The sequence below is a fragment of the Sinocyclocheilus grahami genome, unplaced genomic scaffold, assembly GCF_001515645.1.
Source record: "Sinocyclocheilus grahami isolate Dianchi unplaced genomic scaffold, SAMN03320097.WGS_v1.1 scaffold275.1, whole genome shotgun sequence".
NCBI classification, from domain to species: domain Eukaryota; kingdom Metazoa; phylum Chordata; class Actinopteri; order Cypriniformes; family Cyprinidae; genus Sinocyclocheilus; species Sinocyclocheilus grahami.
In genome coordinates this window covers 1097755-1114058 of record NW_015505454.1, presented here as the reverse complement: position 1 = coordinate 1114058, position 16304 = coordinate 1097755, and the positions used below count along the sequence as shown (strand labels likewise).

The following is a 16304-nucleotide window of genomic DNA, read 5'->3' as shown; positions in this document are numbered from 1 at the left end:
CTGCGGCTCGTGACGACACATTGATGTCCTAAGACACGAAACGATCGGTTTGTGCCAGAAACCGAACAGTATTTATATAATTTTTTACCTCTAATACAACACTATGTCCAACTTCCTTGAGTGCGCGCACGGCATCCGGTGCTGCCCTCTGGCGTAGTTTACGTTAATGAGTGTGTTGATATCCAGCCGAAGAGCAATCAACCATAACTTCAGGCGAGCAGGCTCAGAAGTTGGGAATACGTGTAAAGTCACCACTCCCGAATGAGTTTGCACGAGAGAAAGTAATCTTTTAGTTTTAAGTCAGTTTGAACAATCCGGATAAGCGCAAGTAAGTACCATTTTGATTAGCCGTCGTACCTACAATGTTTGTGCACTGTGTAAACAATGAGTGACGTATATGCGCGAGAGATCACTTCCGGCGTTCGCGTAAACCACACCAGAGCGCGTACACACCTCACGCACCGGATGCCGTGCGCCCACTCAAGGAAGTTGGACATAGTGTTGTATTAGAGGTAAAAAATTATATAAATACTGTTCGGTTTCATGCACAAACCGATCGTTTCGTGTCTTAGGACATCAATGTGTCGTCACGAGCCGCAGGGTTTAATATGGATATGTATGTGCATGTTTTTTTTACTCTCATAGATTTTGTTACCATTGCCATGCATTATACGACTGATAGACTGCAACGGTTAAAGTTAAAAATCATCATATGTGTTCTACTGAAGAAACAAAGTCACCTACATCTTGGATGCCCTGGGGGTAAGCAGATAAACATCAAATTTTCATTTTTGGGTGAACTATCCCTTTAAAGTAATATCAAAACATGGCAGGACTTTTTATAGTCATTTTGGAAGGAAACTAGTGTCTTGTGAACTAGAAGATATGATCCGCTAGATTTAATCTGAATAGAAGAATCTTAATAATCTTGATTGTTTAAGATTATGAAACATTTAAAAAAAATGACCCATATAGTTATTAATTTATGTTACCTTGATGGATTGAAAATATCTCAAATATTCTGAATCCAGCTGCACCCATCGGCGCTGGTAAATCTTCGCTCTGAAAATACAAACATGAATATTATAAAACACTTATAAATAACAAAAAATATAAACAACTTCAGGATGTCAGAAAAGTCGTAGAAGATATATAAATTGTATATAAGTTGTTTCTTACCCTTTTGGAGGAGTTTTCTCTAGCCAGCCAGCTTTAACAATCTGACGGAAGTCCTCTGAGAAATCAGGAAAGCCTGTACATCGGATGTCAATACTGTCCTCACTAACATGAACAAATTCATATTATTAGATACAGAATAATTCAAATTTATTTTTCACTGAAGGCTCATGCAAACACACACACACTGAAATAACATTATCCAGCATTTGCTTTTTCACGCACACACCGTTCTCTCAGAATTACTGTCTCTTCTTTATCCTCTTCAACTTTCAGGCTGTTAAAACACTTCTGGATGTCTCGCAAGAGATCCTCCTGCTGGAAGACATTTAACCATTAGATACAAACAGCTGTTGATACACCACTGTTCAAAGGTTTGGGGTCAGTAGGGAAATCAATATTTATAATTTAAGCAGCAAGAATTCCTTAAACTGATCAAAAGGGGCAGTAAAAAAATATTTCTTTTTCAAAAATAAATAATAATAATTTTAGATGCTTCTTTAGTGTCAAATCAGCCATCGCAATATTAGAACTTTGCCATTACAGAAATAGTTTTTTAAATAAATAAAAATAGTAAACAGTTGCATTAAACGTGATATAAAATTTTATTCACATTTCACAATATTGTGAAATTTTTACTGTATTTGTAATCAAATATATGGCGCCTTAAAGGAGCATGAGATACATTTTTCCTTACTGACGCCAAACTTTTAAACGGTAGTGTATATTCAACAAGAATTTAGTGGTAGGACAGAATATTTATCAGACAAAAACTAGAAATGGGTAATTCTGTGTAAACTCAACCAGAGGTCCCCGGCTCAAATTTTTGATTTTGCTAATATTTTTTCTGATTGCGATATCTTTAATACTTCTTGAGTTATAGGCACACAAACTTTGGAAAAATAATCTTTGTGGCACTCAGAAAGGTATATTCAATGCAGTTGTTCTGACAGAAGGAAACAAGATACATTTCTAGTTTTAATATTATTTGTTCTTCAGACTTTCATCTTTAAAAGTAAAGAAGTATCATATTTTTCGCAAATTGACCCACATTTGGTTTTTGACTACTGAAAATGTGTAAAATTTACTGATTCACTCCTGGAGCCATACTGAAATTACAATATCTCTGGAACTGAACCATATATGGCCTTAAAAATGAAGATGCCAAAAGGAAAGTTTGTTAAGACCCAATATCTAAAAGGGCATTAAGATCTCTTTAATATTTTACATGCCTGCAAACTTTGGAGAAAAAACTTGAAAAGTGCTGTTTCCCCAGTTTTGAATGGTCACCATTTTAACATAAAGCAACAAAGATTGCTAAAGTGAACAGCTTTTACTAACAGACCTACCAATCTCTGTGTGAAAATAACATTATGATCCTGCCATCTTTCTGAAGTCATTTTTAACCCCCTGTATCTTCATTATATATATTATGTATATTTGGCTCTGAATCTCAGGTGAAAATTGCCATTTTGACCCTCCTTTACAAAACAATGGATTACTCCATAAATATTTATCCATGACATTTAATATTTTGGATTTTATCACTATACACGTTTATCTCTCTTCACAAAAAATATTAGCAAAATTAAACATTTGAGCCGGGGACTCAGTGCATCTGGTTGAGTTGACATGGAATGACCCAAATGTATTCCAAATGAAGTACTGTACATTCTAGCTTGATGGCACAGCAGTGTGAGTTTTACATATAGGCCTAACAAAATGACTAGTTAACCAGCTATCAAACAGACACCATATAAACACTCACAGACACACAATTTACCTTTAAAGCCATGTTCTGGGATTATGTTGTGTGCACCTGTGAAGGATGCAGAAGGCATGAATAAATCAATTATCGAAGTGAGTTAATCAACCAATAAAAGAAAATGGAAACCATTATATGTGTGGTATCTTTAATACTGAAAAGGAAACTATATATCTATGAAATACAGGGCAGTCAGATAATTTTTCCCGGCACAGTTCCAAACCATCTTGACATTTCCTTACTGATCTGAAATCTGTACAACATATTTTTCTGACTTAGGATAATTATATTTTGTTTTGGGTTAAAATAAGGAATTTTTGACTCGGTTTACACAAATACTCTGGGGGAAAAACAATCTAGAGAATGGTTAACAACTGTGTTGTCTATAACAATAATCTTATCAAACCTGATGTAAGGCTGTGACCTTAATTACAGAAATAAACCAACATCTCTTCCGCCCAGTAATTTACTGTAACAAACTGAATAAAGTCACCAAACCTGATGCACAGCATTTCTAAAACGTTCCAAGCTCAGACATTAAGAAACACACAACCTTTGAAAGATATCAGAAGTAACAATAGTAACAATAGTCCTTTCAGCACACACAATAATGCTCTTCTTCACTGTGGTCAAGTTTGGGAAGTAAGCTCAGATCTGTGTTCTCCATGAAACCAAGATAAAAACTCAAACATTTTTATTGTCCATCCAGCTGGAGTGGAGTGCAAAAACACACACATTAAAAAGTGCCCATGGTCTCCATCCACCTATCTGTTTACAAAAATACACACATGCAGAAACAGACACTCTTATGTGAATATTAGAGGAATAAAGGTGGATTTAATAGCAGATATTGGTGAAATTTATATCTGGTCAAATAAATAAGTGATCAAATAAACATCAGATAGCCTACATACATGTAACTATACTTAACTATTTAAGAGCTAGTGACTAAGAAACACATGCATACACGCACACACAGGTATCCTTTTTCAAAACAATAGGCCTACATCTTATTGAAAATTCAAGTGTTATGTTGTATAATTATCCTCATAACCATAAACACTGTTAGTGCTATCAGTAAAAACTGTGCTACAGTTTAGGATATTATAAACCGAGAAAAGAAGATCATGAAGTTACCTGTGTGCAGCCAAATCTGTGCTAACCAAGCCCTACTGCATTACAAGGCATTTATTAAAAACACACATGCACGCGCACGCACACACACAGAGAGAGAGAGAGAGAGAGAGAGAGAGAGAGCGCGCACTATTTTGAAAATGAGGAAGTTACCATTCCTGCAATTCTTCGGATAGCTTTAAAAGCACCGTGCTATCAATCATGTTATCTCAACATTAATTTTTTATTTATTTATTTTTGGCCAAAATCTTTATTTTTAGAAACAGGAAGCTTATGAATGTTAAGTCCACACAAGCATAAGGGCACAAAGTCTGAAGAAAGATCAACTCGTTTCCGACGCTGCTGGCTGCAACTACGGACAAACGAAATGTATATTTAGACATAGATATATGTAGATTGTTTAGGTTAATTGTTCTGCATCAGTAGCACCCGCAGCTCATCTACCGCCCGCGGCGCTAATGACTGCCGCAGCAGGGATGGCCGATACCACTTATTTTGTTTTCGATACCATACCGATACTTTTAAAGGCCAGCAAAATTCTAAATACGAACTTTTAAATTATGAAATGTATTCAATTAGTAAATTACTAAGAGTAAAATGGGTAATGATATCCACTTAACTTTATATTTTAAACGCATTTTAACATTCAATACGCTTTAATTGCAACTTATTAGGTTATATTTTTGTTTACACATGGTTAAAATATGTTTACTATAGGGGTAACCATGGAAATCTACAAATATATAGTTGAACTAGGTCCCTTTAGTAAAACCATTCATCTTCATAAGGGACTGGCTGTTGCACGCATAAAATGCAACCTTTTTATTCTGACCGTGTATGATTTATATCAACATTACAGAATAGAACATGATCAATATGAACTTGAAATTTAATTGCACAATATAGGCTACACTCTAAAAAATGCTGGGTTGTTTCAACCCAACTTTGGGTCAAATATGGACTAACCCAACTGTTGGGTTACATTTTTACATTACATTTTTAACCCAAAGTTGGGTTGAAATAACCCAGCACTTTTTAGAGTGTGCAATTTCAGGTAGTTTATTGTGAAATAACTCAAATATATAATGTTTTTCTGTCCTCTGATAAGCATTGTTCTGGGCTGCCGATCCCAAAAGCATCAATGAATCAATTACAAAAATCAATTACTATACTTTCGGGAATCACTCTGTGTGGTTCTGTCTGTCATCATTTGCGTGTGTTCAGAATTCAATGCATACTCATTATTTTTTTTGTTAAATAAACAAAATCAATAGTAAAAAAACACACCTTGGTATCGATATTTTTATTTGAGTATCAATACTTTCGATAACTCGCGTTAGTATCGGTATATCGATACTTCAGTCAATTACTATACTTTCGGGAATCACTCTGTGTGGTTCTGTCTGTCATCATTTGCGTGTGTTCAGAATTCAATGCATATTATACTCATTTTTTTGTTTGTTAAATAAACAAAATCAATAGTAAAAAAACACACATTGGTATCGATATTTTTATTTGAGTATCAATACTTTCGATAACTCGCGTTAGTATCGGTATATCGATACTTCAGGATCGATACCCCCCTCCCTATGCAGCAGTATTGGGGTGCTTTAATAGTTTCATATGGCGTTATGAACATATCCAAATGTTACCACAGTTCTAGCACTTAACTGTTGACGGTGACAGATATGTTTTTGGAAGTACCGAGGCTTCGAGGCTTGTATCGAGAAAGTCCGGTACTTCCAGACGAGCTAGCGTGTTTTTTTTTTCTTTTTCTCAGAACTTGTAAAAACCTGAACTTTCCTGCACCTTATTGGATCGATCAGCAGGTGTCGCGAGCGTGAATTCAAAGCCTCGAGAAACGAACCAGTTTTCAACACATCTGGCTGAAGCTTCATCTCGCCACCACTAGTCAGAGGAGCCGAGGAGGCAGCTGTGCGAAAGCCAAGTGTTGTGTTTCAAACGCGGCAACGCTACGCGCCTGCGCGGTAGCACAGCACGCGATTGGGTGAGAGCTGCGCGCCAACAAAACGTCTGTTTCAAAGCCGCTTCCGCTATCGAGGTGAGGAGACACATTTGGCGTTGTTCAAAGAAAATACCTAAAAAATAAAGGGAAATATGCAGATAAATAAAGTTGAAGAAATCACGGACAAGTTAGAGGGGTAAGTAATCAAATAATCGCATCTGTGCCGCTCACGGTTTTTCATTCATAAAGCTTTTATACCGACCTAAAACTGTTATTGCGTGCTTTAACAGTGTTTTTCTCTTGCAGCTATCTGTCTATAGACACAGAGAAGATGGACAACTACGGCAGGTAGCTGTTAATGTTTGATATCTTTTGTTATGTATTGTTGCATTGGACATCATCAAACCCGAGTATGTCGAATCCGAATGCTTCTGTACTTTTCCATCTTTTCGCTGGAAAGGTATTATGTCAGTAGTTGGCATGTCACGACAAGCAGTTGTGCTTTGTCTAAAACAACGTGTTTCTAATTCTTGTATCATTCTTTTATATATGTTTTTTGGCGTTTTTATTTATGGATAGATAGATAGATCACTTTTTTAGTTCAGTGAAAATATCTCAGCTTGAAGTTGTGGCTACAGAAAATTAATTATACTTAATTAGTCATAATAAGATGCAGTTCATAGACAAAAGCAGGACATGTTACATTATTTGGGGTAGGTTATCACAACGGATTTTATTATAAACTTTTCAGCGAAGCGATTATGAAACCGCTCAAATGTTTATGGTAACACAAAAATATTGTATATATTGAAATGTGTAAGGTTAAATTAAAACACATCTGACTTCTTGCCCTGACTTTGTGCTGTAAAACACACACACACATTTTTACTACAACTTAACATCTTGATGTTGGAAAAAAAAGTTCATTTTGTCCATAAATGTCCATTTAATTGGTCAACTACACATGTACAGTCATCTGTTTCTGTCTAATGTTAATTCATTTTAAAAAAACTGTAATTGACAGAAATGTCTATCTCTGTCTCACTTTGTCCACAGACAGAATAAAAATTATTGAAATTGTTCATCTACTTTGAGTTTAATAAAAAAAATAATTAAAAAGTGTTTTGTGTTTGATATTAGTATGTGGGTGTATTTTTAACACTTTTTTTATTATTTTTGCAGGTACCGGCAGGAGGGGAAGGAGGCTGCCATGCGTGGTGATCTGCCTGGTGCCCTTGAGCTGTTTGAGCTGGCTTACCAGCTGCAGCCGAGTGACAAGCTGAAGAAACGGATCCAGGCCATACAGGATCTCATTCAGAGAGATAAGGAGGAAGATGATGAGGAAGAGGAGTTTGTGGATGTGAATAATAGTGGATTGATGCTTTATAAAGGACTCTACAACAAACTGTACGACCATCAGAAAGATGGTGTGGCATTTCTGTACAGTCTCTACCGTGACGGAAGGAAAGGAGGAATCCTGGCTGACGACATGGGCCTCGGCAAGACCATTCAAGTCATTTCGTTTTTGTCAGGGATGTATGATGCAGAGCTGGCCAATTATACCCTGTTAGTCATGCCTACCTCGCTCATTAAGAACTGGGTACGTGAGTTCGCCAAGTGGACCCCTGGCATGAGGGTGAAAGAGTTTCACGGCGCCAGCAAACCTGAGCGAAACAGGAACCTGGAGCGAATCCAGCGCAGGGGAGGAGTCATCATTACCACCTACCAGATGCTCATCAACAACTACGAGCAACTTGGATCATATGACCAACATGAGTTCAAGTGGGACTACGTAATCCTGGACGAGGCCCACAAAATCAAAACCTCATCCACTAAAACCGCTAAAAGCGCTCACGCCATCCCCGCTAAACACCGTGTGCTACTGACAGGCACTCCAGTTCAGAATAACCTACGAGAGATGTGGGCGCTGTTTGACTTCGCTTGCCACGGGTCGCTTCTGGGAACCTCCAAAACATTCAAAACCGAGTATGAGAATCCAATCACTCGTGCAAGGGAGAAAGACTCCACCCCTGGAGAGAAAGCACTTGGATTGAGGATTTCTCAGAACTTGATGGACATCATCAAACCTTATTTTCTCAGGCGGACCAAAGCAGATGTTCAGCACAAAAAGCAAAAGCGTGAAAAAGGCTTTGAAGATGAGGAAGATCAAGAGAACAAATGTCCAAATGCTGGCGAAGGCGTAGAGATGCCGTCGCTGACGCGAAAGAACGATCTCATCGTGTGGACGTACCTCAGCTCGGTGCAGAAGGACATTTATAAACAGTTCATCTCGTTGGACCATATTAAGCAGTTGCTGACAACTACCAGGTCGCCGCTGGCAGAGCTTACGGTGTTGAAGAAGCTCTGTGACCATCCCAGACTCCTGTCTAATCGAGCTGTGACTCAGCTAGGCCTGGAGCAAGGTTCCGTCTCTGACGCCATCCATCCAGACGATGAGACCGAGTCAGCTGTGAGTCAGATCGATAAAATTTCAGATGACACCTTGGTTGCGGAGTCGGGGAAGCTGCAGTTTCTCGTGTCTCTATTGGAATGCCTCCGTGAAGAGGGCCATCGGACCCTGATCTTCTCTCAGTCGAGGAAGATGCTAGACATCATGGAGCGTGTCCTGCGTAACAGAAACTTTCGCCTGCTGCGTTTGGATGGCACAGTGACGCATCTGGCAGAAAGGGAGAAGCGTATCATGTTGTTCCAGACAGACAAACGTTACACAATATTCCTCCTCACCACTCAGGTGGGTGGAGTCGGCATCACACTGACTGCAGCAAACCGTGTCGTGATCTTTGACCCCAGCTGGAACCCCGCGACAGATGCTCAGGCTGTGGACCGCGCCTACCGAATTGGCCAAACTGAAAATGTCATCATCTATCGACTCATCACCTGTGGCACTGTGGAGGAGAGGATCTACCGCAGACAGGTCAATAAAAATCTTAACTTTTTATATTTGCTTCACCATGTAGTTTTAATCTTTAAAAAAAAAAGGGAAAAAAAGGAGTAGGGGCTGTTTTATTTGGCCAAAAAAAAGTTATATTGCAGTTATTTTGAAACGTCTCATATTGCTACTGCTTAGATATGCAGGCAAAAAGAAGTAAAGCATTTTGAATCCAATTGAAAAGGATGTACAAAAACTACAAACTAATAACAAGCAATGCTTATGTTTCCAAATGAATGTTTTTATTCTTTGAAGTTGTTTTTGGGGTATATTCTATAAAAAAAATTAAGAAAATGTGAATTAAAAACTGTACTCTTTACATTCATATTGTTTCTTGTTAGTGCATTTCAATTGTGATTGTTTTTGTAATATAATAATAATAATTTATATAATTTCTTAATTATATTAAAGGGATAGTTGACACAAAAATGAAAATTCTGTCATTATTTACTCACCCTCATGTCGTTCCAAACCCGTAAAACCTTAGTTCATTTTCGGAACACAAATTAAGATTATTTTTGTTGAAATCTGAGAGCTCTCTGACCCTCCACAGACAGCAAGGGGTTAAAATGGTCCATGTGACATCAGTGGTTCAACCGTAATTTTACGAAGCTAGAGAATTTGACACAAAAATGAAAATTCTGTCATTATTTACTCACCCTCATGTCGTTCCAAACCCGTAAAACCTTAGTTCATTTTCGGAACACAAATTAAGATTATTTTTGTTGAAATCTGAGAGCTCTCTGACCCTCCACAGACAGCAAGGGGTTAAAATGGTCCATGTGACATCAGTGGTTCAACGTTAATTTTACGAAGCTAGAGAATACTTTTTGTGTGCAAAGAAAACAAAAATAACGACTTTATTCAACAATTCGTCTCCTTCGTGTCATCCTGGCACCATTTTGGAGAGTATTAAGATGCATGAGCATGCTTTGATCTGAACGTAAACAATGTTGTTTCATTGTTCAAAGATCAAAGCATGCATATGCATCGTGATACTCTTCCAAAAAAAAGTATTCTCGTAGCTTTGTGAAATTACGGTTGAACCACTGATGTCACATGGACCATTTTAACCCCTTGCTGTCTGTGCAGGGTCAGAGAGCTCTCAGATTTCAACAAAAATATCTTAATTTGTGTTCCGAAGATAAACCAATGTCTTACAGGTTTGGAATGACATGAGGGTGAGTAATTAATGACAGTTTTCATTTTTGGGTGAACTATTCCTTTAAGCATTATTTCTGTTTAAATTATAAAAAAAGTAAGACAAACACATAGTTATTGTAATATTACGGTCGAACTTTAAATAAAAACAATATTAAGTTGATGTTGTTTTTGTTGTGTCTTTCCAATATCTGCAGGTGTTTAAAGACTCTCTCATCCGGCAGACAACCGGTGATAAGAAGAACCCGTTCCGATACTTCAGTAAGCAGGAGCTGCATGAACTGTTTAAACTCGAAGACACACGCTCATCCAGCACTCAGCAGCAGCTTCAGGCAATGCATGCACAAAACCGCCGCTCTGACACAAGCCTGGACCAGCACATCGCTCGCCTTCACAGCATGGAGATGTTCGGCATCTCCGATCACGACCTCATGTTCACTAAAGAGGTGGCAGCCAATGAAGACGACCCTGAGGACGCAGAGTCACATCACTACATACAAACACGTGTCCAGAAAGCACAAGAGCTCATGCAGGCGGAATCAGAACTGCAAGGCCAGCTCTTGGACAGCATGGGCCAGAACACCGAACCTGCTTGGCTCAGGCAAATGAACCAGCCGAAATCTGCTGGTAGAGACCGCCCGGACCTCCCACGTGTCAAAAAAGAGCCTGTGACAGTGGATCTGACACATAACAGTTACGATGAGTCAGAACTAGAGGAAGATGAGCAGAACTTTCCACCAGCTGAGAATGCGGAGGTGGAAGTTGTAAGTGAAGAAGTGCAAATTGTAGATGAAGATGACCAAGTGGAAAATGAATCTTCTTGGTCTGCTGGAGAAAGAAACGTGCATGTTAGCCCTGCTGCTGACAAGCAAGCTCACGCTGTGATCACGCTGGATGACAGTTTAGATGAGGAGGAACAGTTTTACGCTAATGCAGCATCAGAGAATCAAAACTTGCCAAGTCCTTCTCGCCAGTTTCCAAAGCTGGAAGAACTTTCTATAGCATCGGATGCTCTTGGTAACGAAGAGGTTCAGGTGGACAAGCCTAGTTTAAAGAGGTTTTCATCACCCCAATCTCCAAATGAGGCCACAGCAGGAGAGTCTTTCAAAGCAGAGGTGGAAGTGCTTCAGGGAAACTTCAACTTGCAGCTGGAGGACAGCGCAGATATGTTCTCTGTCGAAGAAGAGGAAGTTCGTGATGTTGAGGAGTCGCTAGCCGAGGAAAGTCATGGATTTCAGCTTCAGATGGACATCAGTGGAGAAAGGCTAGAAGAAGCAAGTATCCATGAAAGCAGACAAGATGGTAACCAAAACACTGGTGAAATCAGCAAGCATGAATCTCCTCTGAGGATCCGTTCTGCTCCAGACACACCTGCGGACGACTCCTTTGTGCATTCAGTTCGGAGAAAGAAAAGGCAGGTCATCTCTGACACTGATGAAGAAGACGAAGAAGAGGAGGAGGAGGAGTCAGAGAAGCCATGTTTAACAAGCAGTCCATTGACCAGTGGCCTCAGCAGGCTGGGCTCTTCAACACCAAAATCCACTTTGATTGACGGCAACCAACTCCAGCGCAGCTTGAACGCTTCGGTGGCATCAAGAAGGACCTTCGTTATGTCCATGCTGGAGAATGAGTCAGATGAGGAGTCAGCAGAGCCCTGTGAAGATAAAACCAAATCCTATGAGATTTCGGAAGCTAGTGAAAGTTATGCAGATGAATCAGTGGTGGAAGAAGAGGAGCCCAGTGGAGAGACTTTAAACTCGGAAGAGTCAGAAAGTCACAAGGAGCTTGAAGAGGTGGAAGAAAGCGTAGATTCAAGAGGAGACCGGGAGCATGAAGAATGGCACAGCGCCCTGCTTGAATCCACTGCTGATGTTGAACTAGACTCTAATGAAATGATGGACCAGTGTGCCCCTAAAACATTCCCCCCGGAAACACCCATTCTTCCTGCTAGCTCCTCAGGCAGTGATGTGACTGCTGCTAAACCCTCTGAGAACACGTATGAGATGCTGGTCCTGTCTGGGAAACAATGTTTGGCAGAAGGGAGGAAGCAGGCAGCTCTGGATTTCTTTCTAAAAGCCATAGACATTAATACTGGTGATGCTGAGATCCAGCTCTTGATCATTCAGCTGTACAGACAACTTAGCCAATAGCAAAATTAAAATGTGCGCTATCATATATGTACCATGTTTGACAACTTTTTTTTTCTGTCAGTTGGTAAAAAGTTGCAGACTGCACGTAAATTAAATATACTGAACTGATCAGAGGAACTACTTAAGAAAAATGTTGTGTATCTTAATAGTGTTTGTGGATTTTCCCAGTAATTCATCTTCATGTTTATTTGTTTACTTACATTTCCATGTTTCATTGGTTTCAAACTGTTCAATTGATCATATCCTGGTATGTACTATTGTGGAGAAAAATAAATTCTCTGAGGTTTCGTAGCCTGTATGAATTTTCTGCATTCCAGATGTGAATCTGCACTTTAGAATTGTATTTTCTGAATATCAAACTTTCTGTTTAAGTAATTTTTTGCATGAACTTTATTTTCTGTGGTAATTGGTCCTGTGTAACAGATCTAGCATATACAGTTTATAAATACTTTACATTTTCTGCCCATATGCTTTTCTACCAAAGTAGTTTAAGTACATTAAAATCAATATACTGTAATATGTATTACTAGAAAGGTTTTACCCTGTGAAAGAAAATATTCTTATTGCATTTGTTATCTAACAGTAGATCAGAATTGGTTTTGATAAAACAAAGACAAATAGTGTGCTGATGCATTTCAGTGGCCATTAGGATTGATAAAAACCCTACATACACAAAATATTATGCAGTGTTCTAGCCGGAGTGGTAATTTATATTCTGATAATATATTGTCTTTTTCAAAGTGTGCCTATAAACCAGGTCTTGCGTCTTAAGACCTGGATTAAAAGACTAGAAAAAAATTCCATCAAGACCATTGCATCAAATACAGGAGGCACATGAGCTGGTAAAGACAGTTTATTGGTTTATTTCTAGGCATATAATTATGGCTTGATGCTCATGCCACCATGCACATCATCTACAGTAATCACAACTTTAAGTCACTGCTGTACTGTATTTAGAGATTGAAGCTGAGACACTTGGAGAAGTTGAGAAGTTCCCTGCAGGCTAAGTAAACCGTTTTTCAAGTAAGCTTTTCTTTGTGCATTCACATTATATAGAACAATTAAACAACAAAGCTGTCAACTCTCACACCCACCCACTCCAAACATATGTATACCTGGAACACCAGTAGACTAATGAAGTGTTCAGGGAAGTAAAAGCACAATGGGTTTTTGGTTTGGACCACAACACTTTCCTTCAATGTTAAGGAGTAAAGTCAGGACTCCAATATAACTGGTTTACATTTGTCAAAAGAACTTCTGAGACTGAAACTACATTGTTAAGCACAGTGATGACACCGGAGGAATATGACACTAATTACTGGTAAACTAGGGCTTTAAAATGGGCTTACTGCCATTAATTCTTTTTATATTATACATGCTGTATTCACTGATGGTCATATTTTTCTAATGTGCTAATGTCCTGCGGTACAAGCATTTCATAGCAAACTGGGGGTTTAATACAGTGTGATGCAATGCAGATGTTAGTTGAGCTTAAAATACACAGCAATTTCTCAACAAAACAGTTCATAATACTGTTACCAATGAGAGAGAGAGAGTTGACTGGCAAAGAAACCATTAATATTTCACACAATTTATTACTTCATACAGTTATGCTTCCTAAACTATAGAGTAACCAATCAGTGTTCTGTCTCTATCCAGTGATGACTGTCATTGGAAAATGCTGAACTCTAGCATAAGATACCTTCAAAGTATTATGTCCAAACCCTCTTACCAGCAATTTTGGCCATCCACATCTGTACGTATATAAACATACACACAATGCACACGTTTGGTGAACACTACACACTTGAATTAAATTCAGTCCATAATACTGAACCACAGCTTCAATACACTTGGTTTTTGTGCTGTAAAGATTAAAGGCAGAAGGACATCATTTTTCATGAGAGCAACATTTTGAAACTAGACAGACAAAGTATTTTCTTCCTTCATTACCACTTTCTTTCCTTTTCTGTTGAAAGAGATGAGCAGTTATCCCATTGCAGTCAGCTGCACCAATGTGGTCTGTCACATTACCTGGTAAATAGAGGAAAATATGTTTATGATGACAAATCTTGTTCGTATGAAAATATGAACAAAAATTAATTTGGATATAAATCTATTTGAAACGTACTAGACTTGTGAGAATTTTATAGTTCAAAACTTCGGGGTCAGTAACATTTTTGATCAAAGAAATTATTTATAAAAGATGATTAAATTGATCACAATTGACATTAAAGATTGCATTCATAAAAGAATCCTAAAAAAAGTTTCTCATGGTTATAACAACTATACTGAGAAGCTCAAACGTTTTCAACATTGATAATACTAAGAAATGTTTCTTAAGCGGCAAATCAGCACATTAGACTGATTTCTGACTGCTGTAATAAAGGAGTAATGGAGGAATAAATTACATTTTTAAATATATTCAAATAGAAAAGTTATTTTTAATTGTCATAATGTTTCACAATATTTTTACTGTATTAGAGAGTATAAGAGACATTTCAAAAACATACAAAATATAATACTGTACTATTTTGTTACATCTCAATTAGCAAGTTGTTTAAAAAAAAAAAAAAAAAACTACAGACGCAAACTTTTGAACTGTACTGTAGATCTGTTATTGATTACAATCTATTATCATGCAAAAGTATACAAATTGCATTCAACCGAACTTGTACCATTATTGTACGTGGTGTTTGTCAGAGGCTGGAGGGTTGCTGGGAACGAGTTTCGAGTCGGATCCAGGGCTACAGACCCCTTCTATTAGATTCTTGTTGCAGTCGCCCAGGCTGGCAGCAGGGGAGAGTCTGGGATAAGCTACTTGTCCGGTCAGATCCAACAGGTCCTCTAAAGCACGCATGTTATTCATTCCAATCTGCTGGGGAGAGTTCACTGGCGAGAATTCTGGGATGGAAATGAGTTCCTCCTTCGAAACGGGGCTGAGAATACAGAAAACAAAGAAGACCACAATATTCCCAGTAAATCTGAGGTACTTTAGTTAGGCCTCATACCCTCCAAATGTTGATAATGGGTCAGTATCTATTCAGAATAATGAATTGCATAACAAAGATACAAAATAATAATTATGTAAATATGCTAAATATTTTCTCAAAATCGACTGAATATGGGATTTATTGTGACCAATCCAGGGCTACAGACCCCTTCTATTAGATTCTTGTTGCAGTCGCCCAGGCTGGCAGCAGGGGAGAGTCTGGGATAAGCTACTTGTCCGGTCAGATCCAACAGGTCCTCTAAAGCACGCATGTTATTCATTCCAATCTGCTGGGGAGAGTTCACTGGCGAGAATTCTGGGATGGAAATGAGTTCCTCCTTCGAAACGGGGCTGAGAATACAGAAAACAAAGAAGACCACAATATTCCCAGTAAATTTGAGGTACTTTAGTTAGGCCTCATACCCTCCAAATGTTGATAATGGGTCAGTATCTATTCAGAATAATGAATTGCATAACAAAGATACAAAATAATAATTATGTAAATATGCTAAATATTTTCTCAAAATCGACTGAATATGGGATTTATAAAAGTTCAGAGTTAACCACGCCTACCTAAAACGGCTCATTCTAACACGCCCCCACATACTTACGTCACGATGTGGGAAGATTTGCATAACGCCGCCCAAATGTTCACGCAAAGAAAGAAGGCGTAACTTTTATTCTCACTGTAGTATTGTTGACACTGCAGCCATGTCCTGAAGGCGCTGTGTGCTTTGTTGTGAAAGCGAAACTACTTTGTTTGGTCTTCCAAAAGAGGACGATATCCGCTTCGTCATGCCTAGAGCTGATCTGTGCTGGTCGCTGAGGGAATACATCAACTTTCAAAAGTCCAGCCCAGGGTCCGTTACATTGTGGTTGCCGCTCATTCGTCACATCCGCCGGGCACACCGTTCTCGACCCCGCCGCCTCAGCTCACTCTATCCCGGCCTCAGCGCACGCTAAGCCGGGGCTTCGGCTCACGCTAGCCCGGCCTCAGCTCACTCTATCCC

The 16304-nt window shown here is 38.7% G+C and overlaps 3 protein-coding genes across 3 annotated transcripts in view; 1 reads left to right on the top strand and 2 right to left on the bottom strand.

Annotated features, from left to right (window-relative positions):
- The window catches only part of arap1a (ArfGAP with RhoGAP domain, ankyrin repeat and PH domain 1a), a 25069-nt gene extending 20918 nt beyond the window's left edge, over positions 1-4151 (bottom strand). The window contains exons 1-5 of the mRNA XM_016291710.1: positions 4079-4151; positions 2960-2995; positions 1406-1494; positions 1180-1281; positions 993-1062 (exon numbers count right to left, since the gene is read on the bottom strand). Coding sequence (XP_016147196.1) covers positions 993-1062; positions 1180-1281; positions 1406-1494; positions 2960-2971 — 273 coding nt within the window. The 5' untranslated portion in view covers positions 2972-2995; positions 4079-4151. The remainder of the gene's footprint in view (positions 1-992; positions 1063-1179; positions 1282-1405; positions 1495-2959; positions 2996-4078) is intronic.
- Positions 4152-6015: 1864 nt separating this feature from the next.
- LOC107599952 (DNA excision repair protein ERCC-6-like) lies at positions 6016-12819 on the top strand. Its single transcript, XM_016291708.1, has 4 exons — positions 6016-6237; positions 6348-6389; positions 7224-8976; positions 10350-12819. Exons 1-4 carry the CDS (start codon positions 6194-6196, stop codon positions 12300-12302), a joined length of 3792 nt encoding a protein of 1263 aa, XP_016147194.1. The 5' UTR covers positions 6016-6193; the 3' UTR covers positions 12303-12819.
- A 321-nt stretch (positions 12820-13140) lies between these two features.
- The window catches only part of LOC107599951 (MAP7 domain-containing protein 2-like), a 27448-nt gene continuing 24284 nt past the window's right edge, over positions 13141-16304 (bottom strand). The window contains exons 17-18 of the mRNA XM_016291707.1: positions 14981-15241; positions 13141-14336 (exon numbers count right to left, since the gene is read on the bottom strand). Coding sequence (XP_016147193.1) covers positions 14983-15241 — 259 coding nt within the window. The 3' untranslated portion in view covers positions 13141-14336; positions 14981-14982. The remainder of the gene's footprint in view (positions 14337-14980; positions 15242-16304) is intronic.

Bases quoted from the DNA above. Each gene is read 5' to 3' on its own strand.
- LOC107599952 (XM_016291708.1), top strand. From the start codon at position 6,194: ATGCAGATAAATAAAGTTGAAGAAATCACGGACAAGTTAGAGGG. The intron at 6,390-7,223 runs GTAGCTGTTAAT...TTATTTTTGCAG, and splicing joins AAGATGGACAACTACGGCAG to GTACCGGCAGGAGGGGAAGG. The intron at 8,977-10,349 runs GTCAATAAAAAT...CAATATCTGCAG, and splicing joins AGAGGATCTACCGCAGACAG to GTGTTTAAAGACTCTCTCAT.